The following is an 18,799-nucleotide window of genomic DNA, read 5'->3' on the forward strand; positions in this document are numbered from 1 at the left end:
TTGCTATTTTTTTTTAAAGGCTGTTGGCTGCCTTCACATTTCCTGATGGAAGTGGGACAGGTCAACGGATGACCCACGGTCATAGATAACTTTTGCCCACGCTTTATTCACTTTTGGGAGCACTGGCTTGAAACGGAGGGGTGTGTGCGTGCGTGTATGTGTGTGCCTGGAACCGACGTGCCTTCCGCAAGCCTAAGAAGTCTGGGCTTTTTCTTCGAATGGGTGATTACAACACAGAGGATGTGGCAGCATTGTTTTTCCTGTTTGATGTCATACCACTACCCTTTAAAAGTCCCAGGGCAAAAAGGAGGGAATTTAGCCCTGGCTCCCCACCTCAGTTCTCAGTTTCTTCCTGGGAAGAGAGGAAGGCCAGCAAGGTCCCGGCCTGTCTGGGAGTATCAGATTTCAAGCTCAGCATTAGCCACTCAGAGAGCAGTGCAATGCTGGGGACCTGCCTCAGACTGCTGGTGGGTGCTCTGTGGAGCGCCTGCAGCTGGGGCACTGTTGGAGCCTACCTGGACACCTCCCCACTGCTTGGCTCCAGCTGGGGCAGTCTGACCCATCTGTACACAGCTACAGCCAGGAACAGTTATCACCTCCAGATCCACAAGGATGGCCATGTAGATGGCACACCCCATCAGACCATCTACAGTGAGTACTGGCTCCAGGTTGGGAAGAGGGGTTACGCCCTGTTGTTGACCTCCAGGGGTGCTGAGGAGATAAGAGGGAGGGAGAACCTAAATTTCCAGCCTCTTGTGTGCATGGTGCTCTCTCTCTCTCTCTCTCTCTCTCTCTCTCTCTCTCTCTCTCTCTCTCTCTCTCTCTCTCTCGTGTGTGTGTGTGTGTGTGTGTGTGTGTGTGTGTGTGTGTGTGAGAGAGAGAGAGAGAGAGAGAGAGAGAGAGAGAGAGAGAGAGAGAGAGAGAGATGAACCTAAGAGGAAGATTTTCCTCCTCCTTAATTGGACCTACAGGTTTTTCTCAACCTGAATAATCACTGCCATAAGCCATTTCCAATAATGAGAGACAATTTTCTTTCCTTCTGTCCAAGAACTGGAGGAAAAATGGATAGAAAGATGGACTCAAAGAGGAGAATAACCCAGACCGAACCACAGATGGTGAAATCTAACTGGGGGAGACAATGGGGGAGATTCTCGGATCCCAAGATTTAGAATAAATGAAACAGGGGGCTCTTTTCAACTCCAAATTCCTAGTATTCTGGCTTTGTAAAAATTCTCAAGAGCCGGGCATACCCTTAATACAATACAAGGTTAGCCTGGTATACATAGTGAGCTCCACGCTAGTCAGGGCTACATAGTAAGACTCTGTCTCAAAACAGAGCAAAACCTTCTCAAGAGACATGTGTTCAAGACAGACCACCAGGCGACCAGGATATGTTGTCTTGGCAAGTGTGACTGAATGCATCTACCCAACAGGTGTGCTGGGTTTGCTTCCGAGGCTCCCTGTAGGAGTTGGTGGCTCTCTGAGAAGCTGAAATGTGTTTAATTGCTAACAAACTGAACTGGTTGTGAACTCCCTGGTGCTGTGAGACACCTGGAATATTCTTAAAGTTGGATTCTATGGAAAATTGGATCGCAAGCCATAACTGTCAATCAATTAAATGTCTTCAAATGAGAGCCCTTCCCAGCATAAGGGATAATACATAGAAAATGGAGAGATGAGAGAGATGGGAATTGGAAAACACAGTTTCTATTTTAGCAGGTGTGTAAAAAGTATTCTAAGTAGGACTGGAGAGGTGGCTGAGCAGCTAAGAGCACTTGCTGCTCTTGCGGAGGACCCAGGTTCAGTCCGGCACCAAGTTGTGGCTTCCAGTGGTCCATAGCTCCAGTTCCAGGAGATCCAGGAGATCCAATGTCCTCTTCTGACCTCCAATGGCATTGCACAAATGTGGTGCACAGACATCCGTGCAGACAAGACAGCCATACACATGAAGTAAAAACCCAAATCTAAAAAGTTACTGGAAGAGTGTGCAGAGGAGGCAACTGGGTTCAGTGCCATGTAGAGCATCCAGAGCATTAGCGTTTTCATTTCACTAAAGAACTGTCTATGGGGATTGTGATTTCTTTGCTGTTGTAATAGGTGAACCCAGGTTTCTGGATGTGGCCTGGCTGCATGCATGACATTCTCTCTGCTATGACCTTAAACCACATACAGTCATGTACAAAGCCAGCAGCTTACACCTGTCCAAGGGCTACATTGACAGGAGATGTGAGGAGAAGAGAGGCTCTCTCCAAATACCAAGTATCCTCCAGAACTCAAGGGGAGAAAGTAGGATGCTGGAGTTACTTCTTGGAAGTGAGGGTTGGGCCAGATGGGGAGAATCCAAAATAAATCTGGGTACACTTCATGGGTCCCCAGCCCTGCTTGTGTTCTGTGGAATGGGACAAGGTGCCCAACACCACACACCCCTCTGTCACTGGAAAAGTGACACAGTTCTTCACAGACCTCTTATCTCCCAGAACATTATCAATCTTGTAGGAAACACCATTGTATTCCTCCCATGGAAGACTGCCTGACTTCCGCTGCAAGACCACATGTAATTTCAAACGCTGGACAGTGGATAAGCGGAAACTATTTTGGTTTTAGAGATTGGAAATTTGCTTATAATTAGAGAATACATATGGAACGTTCCTAGAATCACAGAATCCCTTCGCTGAAAGGCAGCCTCTCTGCAGATACCAAGAAGTCAGTCTGGAATAGTTTGGGCCAGGTGTGGGGAGGATGTATGAGGTCAGCCTGCTTTGAAAGTCTGAATGGCAGGCCTTTTTCCCTGGGTGCTGACAGACACGGGGCTGGGAGATGCAATGAATGTGGCCGAGGAGCAGTAAAGTGAACTGACCTGACTTTAGTTTTTGTGTGTGATTTTTATCTTGTGTAAGCTTTGCCTTTGGGGGAGGGGAGTAACATTGAACCTAAAGCACTACTCAGTTATCATGTGCATTTCTCTATTTTGTTCTTATCTTTACATTTTATTAGTGTAATCTTCCCCCTGACTACATATTCACAGCAGATCTTGGTTCTATTATGATCCCATTTGTCTATTTTATTTCATTTGTATACAGTCTTGTTTGCATGTATGCCTGTACACCACCACATGCATGCGGTGCCGCTGGGGGTCAGGACATCTCATTGCATCTTCACGATGACAAAATGAGGCAGAAGTTCCTACTGTCTCATGTTAAAGTTTTGCTTTATTAAGTTCTTGGTTAAGAGTGGAGTTTCCAACTCCTGTTTGGGTCATTGGTCTTAACAAGATGGAATCCTCTGCCCCCAAGATGCCCAAGCTCCCCTGAACTCAGAAGGCTCTTGGGGCCTCTCCAGGGTTGGTAAGTTTTTTCTAATATGAACAAGGCCAGCTTCCCACTCCCCATTGTGCTCACTTTTGGAAATGGCAGAAAAGAGTTGCTTACCACCCTTGCTTAATAGTCCACTCTTTTCTTTTGGTGTGTGGCTTAGCATGTACTTGGCCAAGTGAACTTTTCTGCTGGCTTCTGTTGGTTTCATTCAAAAGCTCATTAAAGCCAGGTGGCAGTGGCACACACTTTTGATCCTAGCACTTGGGAGGCAGAGCCAAGGCGGAGCTCTGTGAGTTCAAGGCCAGCCTGGTCTACAGAGCAAGATTCAGGACAGGCACCAAAACTACACAGAGAAACCCTGTCTCGAAAAACCAAAAAAAAAAAAAAAAGCCCATTCAAAGGTGCCCATCCCTGGTAGCCACTCATGTACTCTGCAGGGTGTTTTCTGTTAGGACTGGCCCTGGAGTGAGGGCATGTACACTGTGTCACTGCCTGCAACCATCAGACAGGCTGGCAAGATGTCAGGGTGGGGAAGGGGTCAGCTGTCAAGTCATTTTTGCAGCCATTATCCCGTTTGATTGGTGGTAACCCTAGGAAGCAGGCAGGAACGGCTACGCTGTACTCACTCCACAGACTGCTTCTGAGGCTGGGGCTGCAGCAGCGAAATTCCCATGGCTACAAGTTTCTTAAGGAGCCAGATTGGGACCAGCATCCCTCATGGGCACAGAAATTTGATGTCCTAGTGGCATTTTATCACTTTTTCTGTTGGAGGCTACAGCTGCAGGGCAGGAAGATGTCACGGACCTGAGTTCGAATCCTGCTTTGTCTCTTCAAGATGCTCCAGCAACTACTAATATGATAATGATGTTTATTTTAACAATATAATAGTTGTTTTGAGAATTTAAAATATAGAATGCTTAAGAGTGCACCCACTCAGAAAGAGAGAGAGAGAGAGAGAGAGAGAGAGAGAGAGAGAGAGAGAGGAAAGGAAGGAAGGAAGGAAGGAAAGAAGGAAGGAAGGAAGGAAGGAAGGAAGGAAGGAAGGAAGAAGGGAGGGAAAGAAAAGGAAAAAATACACTCACTAAATGTAATCCTTCGCCTCACCCCACCCCCACCCCCCAACCCCCCCAACCCCGCCTTGATTTGGACCAAAAAGCCCTCAGGACAGAAATTCTTATGTATTTCTTATGTATGTCTGAGTATGCATAAAATCAGCTATATACTTGAGATACATAGTCAGACATCATTTTTGAAGAACACGTGTGGTACCTCTCCCCACTTGGCAGTTTTCCTGAACGCTAACCTGTGGCCAAACTTTGAGACACTTGAAACAAATGAATTGTCCTCTTCTGCTGTCACCTTCCTGGGCTCAGGTCTGCTTACATTCCCTCTGTCCACATCGTCCCCGCTTCAGCGTGTACCAGGCTCTGTCCACATCATGCCCGCTTCAGCGTGTACCAGGCTCTGTCCACATCATGCCCGCTTCAGCGTGTACCAGGCTCTGTCCACATCATGCCCGCTTCAGCGTGTACCAGGCTCTGTCCACATCGTCCCCGCTTCAGCGTGTACCAGGCTCTGTCCACATCATGCCCGCTTCAGCGTGTACCAGGCTCTGTCCACATCGTCCCCGCTTCAGCGTGTACCAGGCTCTGTCCACATCATGCCCGCTTCAGCGTGTACCAGGCTTTGGCGTTAGGGGATACCTGACCTTTGCCTGTTCACTCCCCTTAAAGGTCTTTGTTCTGAGCCTATGTAGGGTAGGAAAGAGGCCTCAGGCTTCAAATCGTCCCATGATGTTCTCCCACATGCTAGGTAGGCACAGACCTTTCTGAAGAGGGATCAGAAGTTCTGTCTGAGCAGCCTCCTTGGGGTCTTGAAGTGATGCTCCACAGCAGGCAGTTGAAAGTATCCTCAAAGATCTAAGGAAATTACTTTCAACAGAAAATGCCAAGTCTTGCTGAATCACCATTCATTTTACAGCACAGTGTGGCTCAATCTTATCTTTATTACAGAATGCCCGTTTAAAGGTATGGACCCACTGTTTAAGATGTGGATGATATACACATGCTTCAGGCCTTAGTCAAAGGCAAGTTTTTAAGTGAGGCTATTAGAGTGGTCCAAGTTCAGCATCTACAAAAAGCATCTCCAAGTGAGAAAAGCACAAAAGACCGGGTCCAAGAGGCAAATTCTGGCCATCCTGGGGTCTATTAAATGTCTGGGGGTGGAGCTCTCCGCTTCTCTGGTAAAGATTTCAGACACGTGAATATGGTCGAACCAGGTGAGGACACGCTGTAGTAACAGCAGGGGCACTATGCGGAAGAGCAGCCAGTTCTGACTAGGAGGTAAGAAGGCACAGAGATGCCTACAGCTGGCCTTGAAGGGGAAGCGCCTTATCAGGCAGGGACCAGAGATCAACTCTGAGCATGGGACCTGTAGTGAGGGAGAACCAGGCTCTACACAAGCTGGGTCATGGAATGACATTTCAACATAGATTTTAAAATCATAGAAGCAGCCATCTCAGAGGGACAGGATCCCCGGCCCCAAGCACGAAAAGATAGTAGCCAGGCAAAGAGAGGAGCAGCATCCAGACGGAGGGAAATCGGTGTGCCGCACAGATGTGGGCCTGTTGGGAGATCCCCATGCATGAAGGAGAATAAAGCAGGAGGCACATGAGTGTTGATGTCGGAGTTGGGAGTCACGGGAAGTTTGAGGAACAATTAGACATGGAGAGTTGTGTGATGCCATCCCCAACAGAGAGGTGTCTTGGGGTGATTTTCAGAGAATGTTTCAAGGAAGGGGTAATTGCATATTTTAACCTGAGAGTTTTTCTTGCAGGTGCCTTGATGATTAGATCAGAGGATGCCGGCCTCGTGGTCATAACCGGAGCCATGACTAGAAGGTTCCTTTGTATGGATCTCAGAGGCAACATTTTTGGATCAGTGAGTTTCTTTTTGTGTTGGCCACCACTTTATAATGACTTTATCTCTTCTTCTAAGATTTGATTTTTAAGATCCTGTGTCTGTGTGGGAACTAAACTCTGGGAAAGGAGCATGTACGCACTCTGAATCACCGAGCCATCTCTCCAGCTCTTACTGTATTTCTCGTCAGGGCTGTGGTATTTCCAACTTTAGAGATCCCACTTAGCGTGTCCCTTGGTCACTACTTGCTGTCACTAAGTACTTCACTCAGTCTCAGGAGGAAATGCTCCAGTTTACACAGCTGGGGTTTGGAACGAGCCTTTAGACCTCCAGTCTGCACTGTCCCCTGGTCCCCATTCTTGCAAGGCACACAGTCCCTGTTGTAGGTCCTAAAGCCACGTCAATTTGTGCTTTTAATTTATACACTAGAAAGGGTGAGTAACCCTTGGTGTCTTCACAGTTCTGTTACCAACTGTGGCCTTGGGGAAGTTCTCTCAATCCTCCCAACTTTGGTCTCTTCCCTTAGAAAAAGTGAAGTGAAATGGACCGTGTGACTTGAACTGTCCCTCCTGCTAATGACCTCCAAATAATTACCTGTGCCCTTGGGGTGATGGCAGGTCCTTCAGATTGTAAATCAAGGGTTTTCTAAACTAAAGACTAAAGCATAGTCCCAATAATTTTGAGGTGGAAATGAAGAAGGACCGATTGACTCAGGAGTCTCTTATCAATGTCTGGTACAAAGTTCCTGAAGAAAAAGCTTTCTGTTTAGTTACTGCTGTGCACGTCCCGGAACCTACAATACCATCTGTCCAGAGCAGATAGATACCTATGCACACAGTAAGCCCTCATCTGTTGGGAAACATGTAAAGGTCCAGGTAGGCACTCAATAAAACTCAGTACAAATGGGAGAATGAAGATCAAACCCAGAATACCTGTTAGCAAGTTCACGTTCCTGATCTTCAATCTACATTATGTCTTGGTGTCAGTACCCTCAACTTACATTTGACCCCAGTCAAAGTCCATCCCAGTTCCAGTCTCTAGGCAACGAGACAAACCACAACCTCCTCACAGCCAGCAGAGCTTTAAAAGCTATACAATCCAGGCCCAGTAGCACACGCCGTCCAGCAAAGCTACTCGGTTGGCTGAGGCAGGAAGATTGAAAGTTCAAGGTCTCCCTGGGGTACACTGCAGAGTTCCAAGGCCAGCCTGGGTAACTCAATGAGACTCTGCCTCAAAACGAAAAAATAGAAAAGGGGCTGGGCCTCTTGTTCAGTGGTAAAGCCCTTGCCTGCCATGCATGAAACTCTAGTTCATTCCTGGGAATGGAGGGGGGGTAGGGGGCTAAGGGAGAGGGGCAGGAGACTGTGAATGTTAGCCTAGTGCCCCCTGCCGACAGTCAAGAGAGACAGGGACTGAACAGAATGAATGAATGAGAACGTGAATGCTTAGTTCTCCTAGCCGACCCTGAACAAGAGGAGTGTCACCAGCTCTTTCTGGGCCCTGCTCCCGCAAGCTGGACTCCAGACCAAGGTCCTCTAGACAGTGCCCCCCAGGGTCCTCACAGCAGCCACTCTCCTAAAGCTGGAGCCAAGTTCAGCACTCAGACAGCCTTTCTTAAGAGGGAGGTGAGGGACTGGGTTGAGCAGCACCCCTTAACGGAGCGGTGGCCTTCACCCCCTCGTGCTCCCCTTCCCTTCCAGCATCATTTCAGCCCGGAGAACTGCAGGTTCCGTCAGAGGACTCTGGAGAACGGCTACGATGTCTACCTGTCGCCGCAGCATCACTACCTGGTGAGCCTGGGCCGCGCCAAGGGCCTCTTCCAGCCCGGCACCAACCCGCCGCCCTTCTCGCAGTTCCTGGCGCGCAGGAACGAGGTCCCGCTGCTGCGCTTCCACACCGCGCGGCCACGGCGCCACACGCGCAGCGCCGAGGACCCTCCCGAGCGCGACCCCCTGAACGTGCTCAAGCCGCGGCCCCGTGCCACGCCCGTGCCCGTATCCTGCTCCCGGGAGCTGCCGAGCGCCGAGGAAGGTGGCCCCGCCGCCAGTGACCCACTGGGCGTACTGCGCAGAGGCCGCGGGGACGCGCGCGGGGGTGTCGGGGGCGCGGACCGCTGCCGCCCCTTTCCCAGGTTCTCCTAGGCCACCAGCCCCGGCGGCCTCAGCCTCCATCCTCCAATCGTGCAAGGTTGGAAGGTTGGGGTGTCTGCTTCTCTCCCTTCCCTTTGGGCCTGAGAGTCAGCTGCGAGGTCCCAGCTGGGCACCACCGTTTGGAATGAGACCCAACAGTGGGAGGTGGGAGAAACGGCTCAGAGGTTAAGAGCTTGTGCTGCTCACGCACAGGACAGTTCTCAGCACCCTCAACTACCTGTAATTCTAGCTCCAGGGGAATCTGATGCGTCTAGCCTGTTTGGGCACCTGCACTCACATGCACATACCCACATACACGTAATTTATAATGTTAATCTGTTTTAAAGACCCTAGCAGTAAACTAGACACCTGGCTTTTATTTTATTTTTAACTAACAGGTATACTAGACACTTGGCTTTTATCAGCCTGTCTCTTGCCTAGCATTCTCGTCGATCAATTAGCATTAAGAAACAGTGGTTCAGAGTTCACACCTTGAACACAGGGAAGAGGCTATCTCTACAGCTTTTTGTTATTGTTCTGGGACCCACATGGGTTTTTTAGTTGAGCACCTTAATGGCTTCACTGGGCAAGTCGGAAAAAAACAAAAACACTGATCTCTTCTTTCTGGAAGAGCTTTCAAAAAAGATTGGCAGGAGGCTGACAAACAGATCCAAACACGCGGTGAACTGAAACATGTTCCGCAAAGCTCAGTCTCCCGCAGATTGAACACTCTGCCAGATTCGCACAACTAGTGCTGACCCCGCTCCGTCCCCCGCTCTCTATGACAGGACACAGATAGCCCTGGTTTAGCAAAGTCCACCTTGCTGGGGAGGTTTGCGAAATGCAAATGCACGAACTCTTTCTGAAGACGCATTTTAGTGAACGCCTCCACCACCAGGCTGAGTTGTGATGTATTCTAGGTGAATTGTGAAAACGTGCCAGGAAAGGAAGAGTCCTTGAGACGTGGGGCTGCTCTAGGTTAGGTTTTCTGTGGACTGGGGGAGAGGGAGTGAGAGGTGTCCTTTTTTTCTTCTTTCTTCTAAATGAAATGGGATCCAATGGGTCTAGCTAGCAGGAGAGGTCTCTAGCAGGGGCTAACCCAGAAATGGAGGCTACTCTTGGGAACTCTTAGGGCATTAAATGAAGACACTTTTCAGTCATCCCAGAAAACCCGGGGCTGTCCTGGGGCGAGCATATCCTCACCATGAACAGCAAGAAAGCAGCCTTAGCTGGTGATAGACTTCAACAAAGGGCGCCCCTTCCTCCCTCTATTTAAAGGAGCACCTGATGAGTGCTCATTCACACAACTTCGTGGTTTCCACTGTCTTCATGTACACAGACTTAGAAATGAATCCATTGATTTTTGCTTGTCAGAGGAACGTCAGGCAATGTGAAGGACCGGCTCCCACTCTGAAATACTAAAACCGTCGTTCATAGTGGTAGATGCCATGTACCCCAAACCTTTTCTCCACTGGCTCTCATTTCCTGTTGGGAATATTGGTCTGTACAGTAGCCACCAGAAGGCCTCCCACTGAGGCAATTACATGGAAAAACCCTGAAAGAACTTGAGAAGCAAACTGGTCGTGAGCTCACAAGCTCAGCAGCAAGCACCATGGGGCTTTCTTTTTCACAGAGCCCAGGTAACCTTGTAATTTCTTAGGTCCCTTTGCATGTGGCCATATTTATTTATTTATTTGGAAGATTTTTTGCCTATCACTCTATATTTATAGTTATTTATAAAATGTAACGCCCACTTCTTTCCTTCTGTTTTAAATAAAAATAAAATTTCTTTCAGCTTCCGTTTCTGAACCCCTCTGTATGACTGTGCCTGTGTGTTGAGATGGGAGAATAAAAGGGAGGCATTTGGAAAATCTGGAGAGAACAGAATGGGGAATGGAAAAAGATTTTCAGAGTCAAAATTTCTTCCATTTATAAGCATATTCAACAATTTTAATGGACCAAAAATGATGAAATTATATCAATATTGGGTTTCTGATGAAGCAAGTGATTCCTTGGAAGATTTTTAGTTTGAAAAAGACACACTGGCATAACCACACTGAAATCTCATTAACCAGATCCTATATCATATGAGTTTTTCATCACTATTAACAAATACGGAGCATGATTATTTATGAAGATAAAAGGCTGGAACCATACTTTGGAAGTTCTAGTCCACAACCCGGAGAACCACTTCTTTTATGGTAGACAAGTCAGCACATTGTAGTGGGAACTCATGGCAGAGCAAAACCACTTACTTTCGGGCTGGTAAGGGAAAAGAGGCCGAGGCCTGACTAGTCTGCACATCCCCAGTTACCTAAGGACATCTCATTAAGCCCTGCCCCTGAAATGGCGCCACCTTCCACTAGTACCACTGACCAGGCCTTCAATGCATGGGGGGGAGGGGGGGAGGGGCTATGTTTAAGCTATAAAATAAACCAAGAGTATACGTTCTTAACACAGTTACTGTCCTGTGAGGTGTGACAGTGGGACTGCTGGGTGACACTTCTCCTGGGGAGACGTGAACAAATGTCTATCCACTCCAGATAGGGAAAGGGAGTTCACAGCAGTTCAAAGTCCAGCTTGGTGAACCGATGAGTTTACTAGGGTTCCTTACAGGAGTAGAAATGGCTTAGACAGCTTGTCATCAAAGCCAGCATGGAAAGCTGGAAACCTGGAGCTCACTGCACAGCCTGCAGGCAGCTCATCGGTTTGGAGAGTGCCTCTTCCAGGCAGCTCATTGGTTTGGAGAGTGCCTCTTCCAGGCAGCTCATCGGTTTGGAGAGTGCCTCTTCCAGGCCGCTCATCGGTTTGGAGAGTGCCTCTGCCTCTTCCAGGCAGCTCATCGGTTTGGAGAGTGCCTCTTCCAGGCCGCTCATCGGTTTGGAGAGTGCCTCTGCCTCTTCCAGGCAGCTCATTGGTTTGGAGAGTGCCTCTTCCAGGCCGCTCATCGGTTTGGAGAGTGCCTCTTCCAGGCAGCCCAGCTGCTCTGGTTTTTGAGCCTGGGGACTTGTTAGTGAGCTGCTTGGAGATCCTTCAGGAAGACAGAGTATGTGGCATCTCATAAACTGTGCTTTATCCAAGTGCCATCCTTACAGTGATGGGATATTTTTATGCAATCCTTGCATGAAACAGGAAAGGTTGCTGGAGTCTGCTATAGTTTAGATTTCAACATCTCTGAAGCCCCTAGTAGGAGGTGGCAAGACTTTAGGAGGTTTTAGGTCATTGGAGGGGTGTCTTTGAAAGGATGGTGGACTCCAGGGCCTTGCTTTCATGTTTGACTTCTCAGCTTGAGGACAGAAGTTCCACTCTGCCCATTCCCTGCCATGAACTGTTGCCTCACTATAGGCTCCAAACTGTAGGGCTACCTGGCCATGGATTAAATGGATAAGCCAAAAGGAGCTTTTTTTCTTTCTAAGTTGATTGGTTCGGGTATTCTGTCACATTAACACAAAACCAGCAGAGTCCTATCCATTTTTCAGACTGGTGAGTGTCCCATCTGTCCTCATGTAGCTAGCTCCATCATTAAACCTGGGGACACTCACCTAGGAAGACCCTTCACTTAAGCTATGACTTACTGTAGTGGGTAGCCATTCCAGCTTTGTTCTGGAAGTTCCAACCCCCATTGAGACTTCGGCAACTGTCACGCCTACAAGGCGGGGCCAAGGGAGGCGCCTGGGGACCCGAGATCTGGATCGGCGAATGCTCTCTTGGTTCCAGGACCCTGGATGGTGGAGGTGGACAAAGCAGAGCTCCAGAGAACACCTCTGGACTGTGATACACCTTCCCCAGACCCCGCGACCTACCTATCCCTTAATTTGTAAGTTACGCCATTAAATAAATCTCCTTTTAACTACGTGGAGTGGCCTAAATAATTTCACCAATATCTGGCGCTCACATGGGGCAAATTCCAAAAGCCTGGGTGGCTCCTGCCCTCAGCCTCCTCCCTGGCTAGCGGGTACCTAAACCCGCCTGCAAAGTTCCATATAACCAGGGAATGCCTACACGGTTCCATTCCCGAAAAAGGGAGCAGCTAGTCCGGTCTCAGCTCCCTAGCTTAGCCCCGAGACCAGCGAAAGAGGCACTCCCCAGCTTCCTCCGTGCCGGCGCCAGCTCCGGCTCCCGCCATCTTGACTCCAGCGAGCTGCAGTCAGCCGAGATCACCAGCAGGCCCTGCTTTGGAGCTGTACCATCGCCACCTGCTGGCTGAAAAGTGCTACTACACCCCCCAAAACCACGAAAGGTAAGTAAAAGTACCTGATAATTTTACACCTTAAAATTGACTAACAAATTTTGAGTAATTCTTGTAATATGGCTGACAACATTACCTCACAAGAATTTGAAAACCTTTTTGCCTGTATGATGAATGACATCTTCCTGGAAATATACGACCTTCCTAAGGCATATCTGGCCTGTACCATTTTGGCATTCATTGTAATAATCCACGCAGTGTTCAAACACTGGTTTAAAAACAAGAACAAAGATGAGTCATTATTGGGACTGATACAGGCTTTAAGCGAGAGCAATGACGGCTTACAGAAAAAGATTCTATCTCTGGAATCTGCTTTAATGGATAGCAATGAGACCTTAGAGAAAAAGATTCTTTCTCTGGAATCTGCTAACCAGGATTTACAGGCTTTCAAAACTAACAATGAAGGCTTACAGAAAAAGATTCTATCTCTGGAATCTGCTTTAATGGATAGCAATGAGACCTTAGAGAAAAAGATTCTTTCTCTGGAATCTGCTAATCAGGATTTACAAAACAGGCTTGTACCAAAAATTGATCTTATTGATAATAAATGTGAATATTTAATGGACAGAACACTAACTCTCCAGACACTATATAAGGAAGAAAGATTATCATTAATTGATAAGATAAGGTCCATGGAATCATGTGTTTCTGAGGAACATAAAAACTTCTATGATTCCATGAGAAATCTGGAGTCCCTTGCCAGAGAGGAGGTTCACTCTCTAGAACAGACCCTAGGTGCTCGTTTGCAGGCCTTAGAAGAAACTCTCAGTAAACATGACAAGGGACCTAATAAACAGAAGGGCAAGACCATAGAGGTTGTAACATCTCCAAATGGCTCTCACACAATGGCTTATCCTGTTATCATCCATGAGAAGCCAGCGGATGACACACACCCCGAGCCATATAATACATATACATTACAACCAATTTCAACAAGGGACTTTAAAAATATAAAGGAAGCAGTAGTTACGTATGGGATACACTCCACATACGTAAAACAATTGTTAAATTCATGGTCTACCTCACATAGAATCATCCCAGATGACTGGCATCAGTTAATTTCAGCTGTTCTAGAATATAGCCAACAGCTACAGTGGAAAAGCTGGTTGAGAGAAGAGGCAAAAAATTTAGAACAACAAGGTAAACTCAGAGGTTTTGTGATCTCCCAAGATCAAATACTTGGTGAGGGATGTTTTGCTGACAGGAATGTACAAGCCATTTATGATGAACATACAATATCCCTATGCCGTACAGCAGCTCTAAATGCTTGGGAAAAAATTCCAGAACCTGGAAAACCAACTGAGGTATACACAAAGATACTTCAGGGACCGCACGAACCCTTCACTGATTTTTTACAAAGACTGAACACAGCTATAACAAGAGCTGTATCAGATAAAGAATTAAGAAAAGTATTAATTGAGTCCTTGGCGTTCGACAATGCTAATGCAGAACGCAGAAGAATACTTACACCATTAAAGATCAGATCAGCTCCTTTGGAAGAATGGATTCAGTATACTAATGGTGTTGAGTCTCGTAACTACAGTAATGAGGCTTGGATAGGAGAGACAAATCCCAGAGGTGAAAGAAGGCCCCGTGTTACCAAATGTTTTAAATGTGGTACACCAGGTCATATAAGTAAAAACTGTACGTGGGGTACTCCTAGGAGTAATACTCCTTTTAGGAATAGCCTAAACAGGAGACCCCAACCACCTCCCGGATTATGTAGAAGGTGTGACAAAGGCCGACATTGGACCAGTGAGTGCAGATCAAAAATAGATATACGAGGTAACCCTTTACTGGCGGGAAACACCTCAGGGGGCCTCTTGCAGGCCCCCAAATCAAATGTAGTACGAACATTCCCAGCCACTGTGGAAAAAATTCCTCTCCAGGACAACTGAATAAACCACTGCCTAATGTAAAAACCGATACTGCAATGGATGATAAAACAGCTCTGATGGATGGATCACAGTTTACAAAGAACACTATAAAACAAATATTTTGGCAGACTTCCATAAATGATCAAAGACCAAAGCTTAGAATTCAAATTAATGGCCTGGTTATGGAGGGACTGGTAGACACAGGTGCAGATGTGACTATAATTACACCAAAATCATGGCATCCGAATTGGCCTCTTCAAGAGGTAGATGTCCAACTTTTAGGGATTGGCACCCTATCTCAGATAAAACAGAGTTCGAGATGGGTTAAATGCATAGGGCCAGAAGGACAGAGAGGAAGACTGAAGCCATATGTAACAAATGTAGCAGTAAATCTTTGGGGCCGAGATCTGTTACAACAGTGGAATACCCAGATTAAAATTCCTACACTTTCAGAAAAAGAATACAGACCAATATATGTTTCTAGGAATAATATCATCATATACTATAAAAATCAGGCACCAACCATTCAGGCTGTTCACAAACAGAGCACAACTGCTGTTAAACTCTCAGAAGTACCAACTGCCTTACCTTTAAAATGGCTAACTAATAAACCTGTCTGGGTTGAACAATGGCCTTTGACAAAAGAAAAGCTACAAGCTTTAGAACAGCTGGTTCAAGAGCAGTTAAATGCTCAACACATTAAAGAATCTACCAGCCCTTGGAATTCTCCTGTATTTGTTATTAAAAAAAAAGTCTGGTAATTGGAGAATGCTGACAGATCTGAGAGCTATTAATAAAGTAATTCAGCCAGTGGGCTCCCTACAGACTGGGATGCCCTTGCCCTCTCTGCTACCTAAAGAATGGCCTATAATAGTTATTGACTTAAAAGACTGTTTCTTTACCATATCCTTACAAGAAAATGATAGAAAAAAATTTGCCTTCACAGTACCTAATTATAACAATTCTCAGCCAGTCAAGAGATATCAATGGAAGGTCCTCCCACAGGGAATGTTAAACAGCCCTACTTTGTGCCAATACTTTGTGCAGAAACCATTGGAGATAATTCGTGTAAAGTTTCCACAATCCATAATTTATCACTATATGGATGATATCCTAGGGACCATTGTCTTCTAGATTCTAATTCTCTCCATGCTTACTCTTGATTTCTCAGAATCCTTTCTTACATGCTATGTCCTCTTTAAATCCAAATCTTCCATTTTGATAACAAATAAGTTTTTCTAATAGCAGTCTCAGAAGTCTCCAGAAAGAAGATGGGGCCCCAACAACAACTCTACCCAATCCAGAATGATGCCATGGTAATCATCATCATACTACACTTCTTACCAGAATTTCAGACAATCTTACCCATTACTCTAAGACTTGCTGCAGAACCTACAGTTAGTCTAACTGAAATTTAACTATCTGCGCTTTCTCACAGTACCCAACAGAGATAACATCACCCCCTAAACAGCAGGAAGCAATTCTAAGAAAACAACGCCCCTTCTCCCTTAGGTTTCATAATTCTCAGGGTTATGGATGATGGTTATAGGGTTGGGGGTAGAAGGAAATATTAAACTCAGTACTCTTAAAAAAAAAGAAAAAAATGGAATGGATAGGTATAAGACATTATGGTAGATTATTGTGTATACTAGTAAACAAATTTAGTAAAATAGCAGCCTTAAATAATTTGCACTGTAATTTGCACTGTTATGGATTCTTATATGTTGATACAAATGTAAACTATTTTTATATTCCTGTTTAAGATAATTTGTATATTGATACAAATACAGAACTATACTTGATATAATGTACATATATTTCTACTCTTATTTAAAATATTTGTATATTGATACAAATGTAAATTTATATCTGTCATACTTTATGTATGTTCTACTTCTGTTTAGGATATTCGGTATATTGATATATATTTAAGATTATTGTCATATTGCATATCCCACTACATACTCCTACCTCTGTTATAAATATTGATATATATTTAAGATTATTGTCATATTGTATATCACACTATACACTCCTACCTCTGTTATAACATCTTGTGTATTGTCACAATTTTGAAGTCATCGTTCTTTACCATACACTTGCTTATAGACTGTCTACCTTGTTTACGTGAAGCCTTAGTCCTTAGGTTATTTCAGTAGATAAGACTTATAGATTTATAGTTACCTATGCTTGTCATCTCTATAGTTACGTTAGTTAGGTTATACAGATTTACAGATACATAGGTCAGATGGACAGGTAATCTTCAAACACTTCATAGACCTAGAGAATATGGCATTTAAATAACTTAGAATTCTGTCGATGTGAGACACAATTGCTCCTGGCTGCACCAATTTGATCCCGAGAGAATGTGGGGCTTCTAGACATTTCCATTTGGAAGTTTGTCTTCTTGGCACAAAATGGCCTACTGGGCAAAGAACTGCCCTTGCCTCGATGGCTGACAGTACAAATGCAATGCTATCCTTTCTGGACAAGCGAGACACAAGGAAAGCGACCACGGTACTCTGCCAAGACAGGGTAAGATGGTCTTTCAGAATTCCTGCTTCTGAAAATGGTCTGTCAGATACTTTAGGCCTGTAGCCAATTTGAATGCACCAACAATACTGAGAAACATTAGGTGACTGTCCAGGCTGCCAGCTGTCTCGGTCTACTCTCACAAGATTCCCGAAAGTTGCTTGCATCCATCTACCATTTCTCAGGTACCATTATATTCCTTCTCAGGTCTTTGATGGGATTGAAGACTAGCAGTTATAGTTACAACTTAGTAGATAGAACATATTAAGTATTAGATTCAGGTTCTTTAGGATAGGACACCTTTTGGAATGATCTTTGTAACATGCCATTTACCTATGCTCTATACTTCTCTGGATTTTAATATGTGTTTCTTGCTTGATATTGTTTGCATTGGTTGTAGTTCCATCTTATCTAGGTCATTATCCCTCATTATTCCTGGACAATATTTGATAACCATTCCTTTGTATATAGTCTTGTATTAGGTTAGAACTTTCTTATTTAGACAAAAAGGGGGAGATGTAGTGGGTAGCCATTCCAGCTTTGTTCTGGAAGTTCCAACCCCCATTGAGACTTCGGCAACTGTCACGCCTACAAGGCGGGGCCAAGGGAGGCGCCTGGGGACCCGAGATCTGGATCGGCGAACGCTCTCTTGGTTCCAGGACCCTGGATGGTGGAGGTGGACAAAGCAGAGCTCCAGAGAACACCGCTGGACTGTGATACACCTTCCCCAGACCCCGCGACCTACCTATCCCTTAATTTGTAAGTTACGCCATTAAATAAATCTCCTTTTAACTATGTGGAGTGGCCTAAATAATTTCACCAATAACTTACATTAACAGAGTGGAGAGACACAAAAAAGGCATTTAACTTACAGATTTGATCATGTGTACATGTAAATGTGCATATATGCAAATGTACGTAATACAAAATATATTAGCCTCTTCTAAAACAAAGACCAAACATTTTGGACTAACTTGAAAATTACACTTACATTAAAAAATGCACAGGGGGCTGGAGAGATGGCTCAGCAGCTAAGAGCACTTGTTCTTAACTGTGCTGGGTTTTGTTTCCAGCACCCACAAGGTGACTAACGACCATCCTTAACTCCAGTTCCTGGGGGTGGGGGCGGGGATCTGGAGCCCCCTTCTGGCCTCTGTGAGGACTAGGAACACACACAGTACACATACATGCAGGCAAACACTCATACACATAAAATAAATCTTTGAACAAACAAGGGGGGGGGAAGACGGCACACCAGTTAAGAGCATGCACTGCTCTTGTAGAAGACCCAAGTTTGGCTCCCAGCACCCACATGGAGACTCACAGTTGTCCTTAACTCCAGTTCCAGAGGACATCTTCTAACCTCCATGGACACCAGACATGCACGTGGTGCGCATACACACGTGAAGGCAAAACACTCACATAACATTAAAAAAACAAACTTTTTTTAAAAGAAAAAAATGCACAAGCAACTGGAAGATTTGTGTGTCTGTAACAGGGTCATCAAGTTACTTCTGTAACTCATTGAGACAGCCGAGAAAACCAAGCAGAGACTATAAAGCAGAGGGTCATCATTGAGGGGAATTGTCCATACATGTGTGAGGAAAAAACGAAGTGTGTGGGCTTCTCAGCAGCTGGAGGAATTTCTTAGCATGCAACCCTGGTTTTCAGTTGTTGAATTACTAAAACTAAGGGGAACAGCATCAAGTGTTGGCATAAAACTATAACTCAAGTACATTGGACACTGGGTACCCTGTGCCTGCACAGCACTGGAGCAGGC

General features: G+C 45.6%; 1 protein-coding gene across 1 annotated transcript; it reads left to right on the top strand.

The window, feature by feature from the left end:
• The first annotated feature begins 440 nt into the window (after window positions 1-440).
• Fgf23 (fibroblast growth factor 23) lies at window positions 441-8,373 on the top strand. The gene is made up of 3 exons (XM_059257123.1): window positions 441-651; window positions 6,150-6,253; window positions 7,933-8,373. Exons 1-3 carry the CDS (start codon window positions 441-443, stop codon window positions 8,371-8,373), a joined length of 756 nt encoding a protein of 251 aa, XP_059113106.1.
• The last annotated feature ends 10,426 nt before the right edge of the window (window positions 8,374-18,799 follow it).

The sequence above is a fragment of the Peromyscus eremicus genome, chromosome 3, assembly GCF_949786415.1.
Source record: "Peromyscus eremicus chromosome 3, PerEre_H2_v1, whole genome shotgun sequence".
NCBI classification, from domain to species: Eukaryota; Metazoa; Chordata; class Mammalia; order Rodentia; family Cricetidae; genus Peromyscus; species Peromyscus eremicus.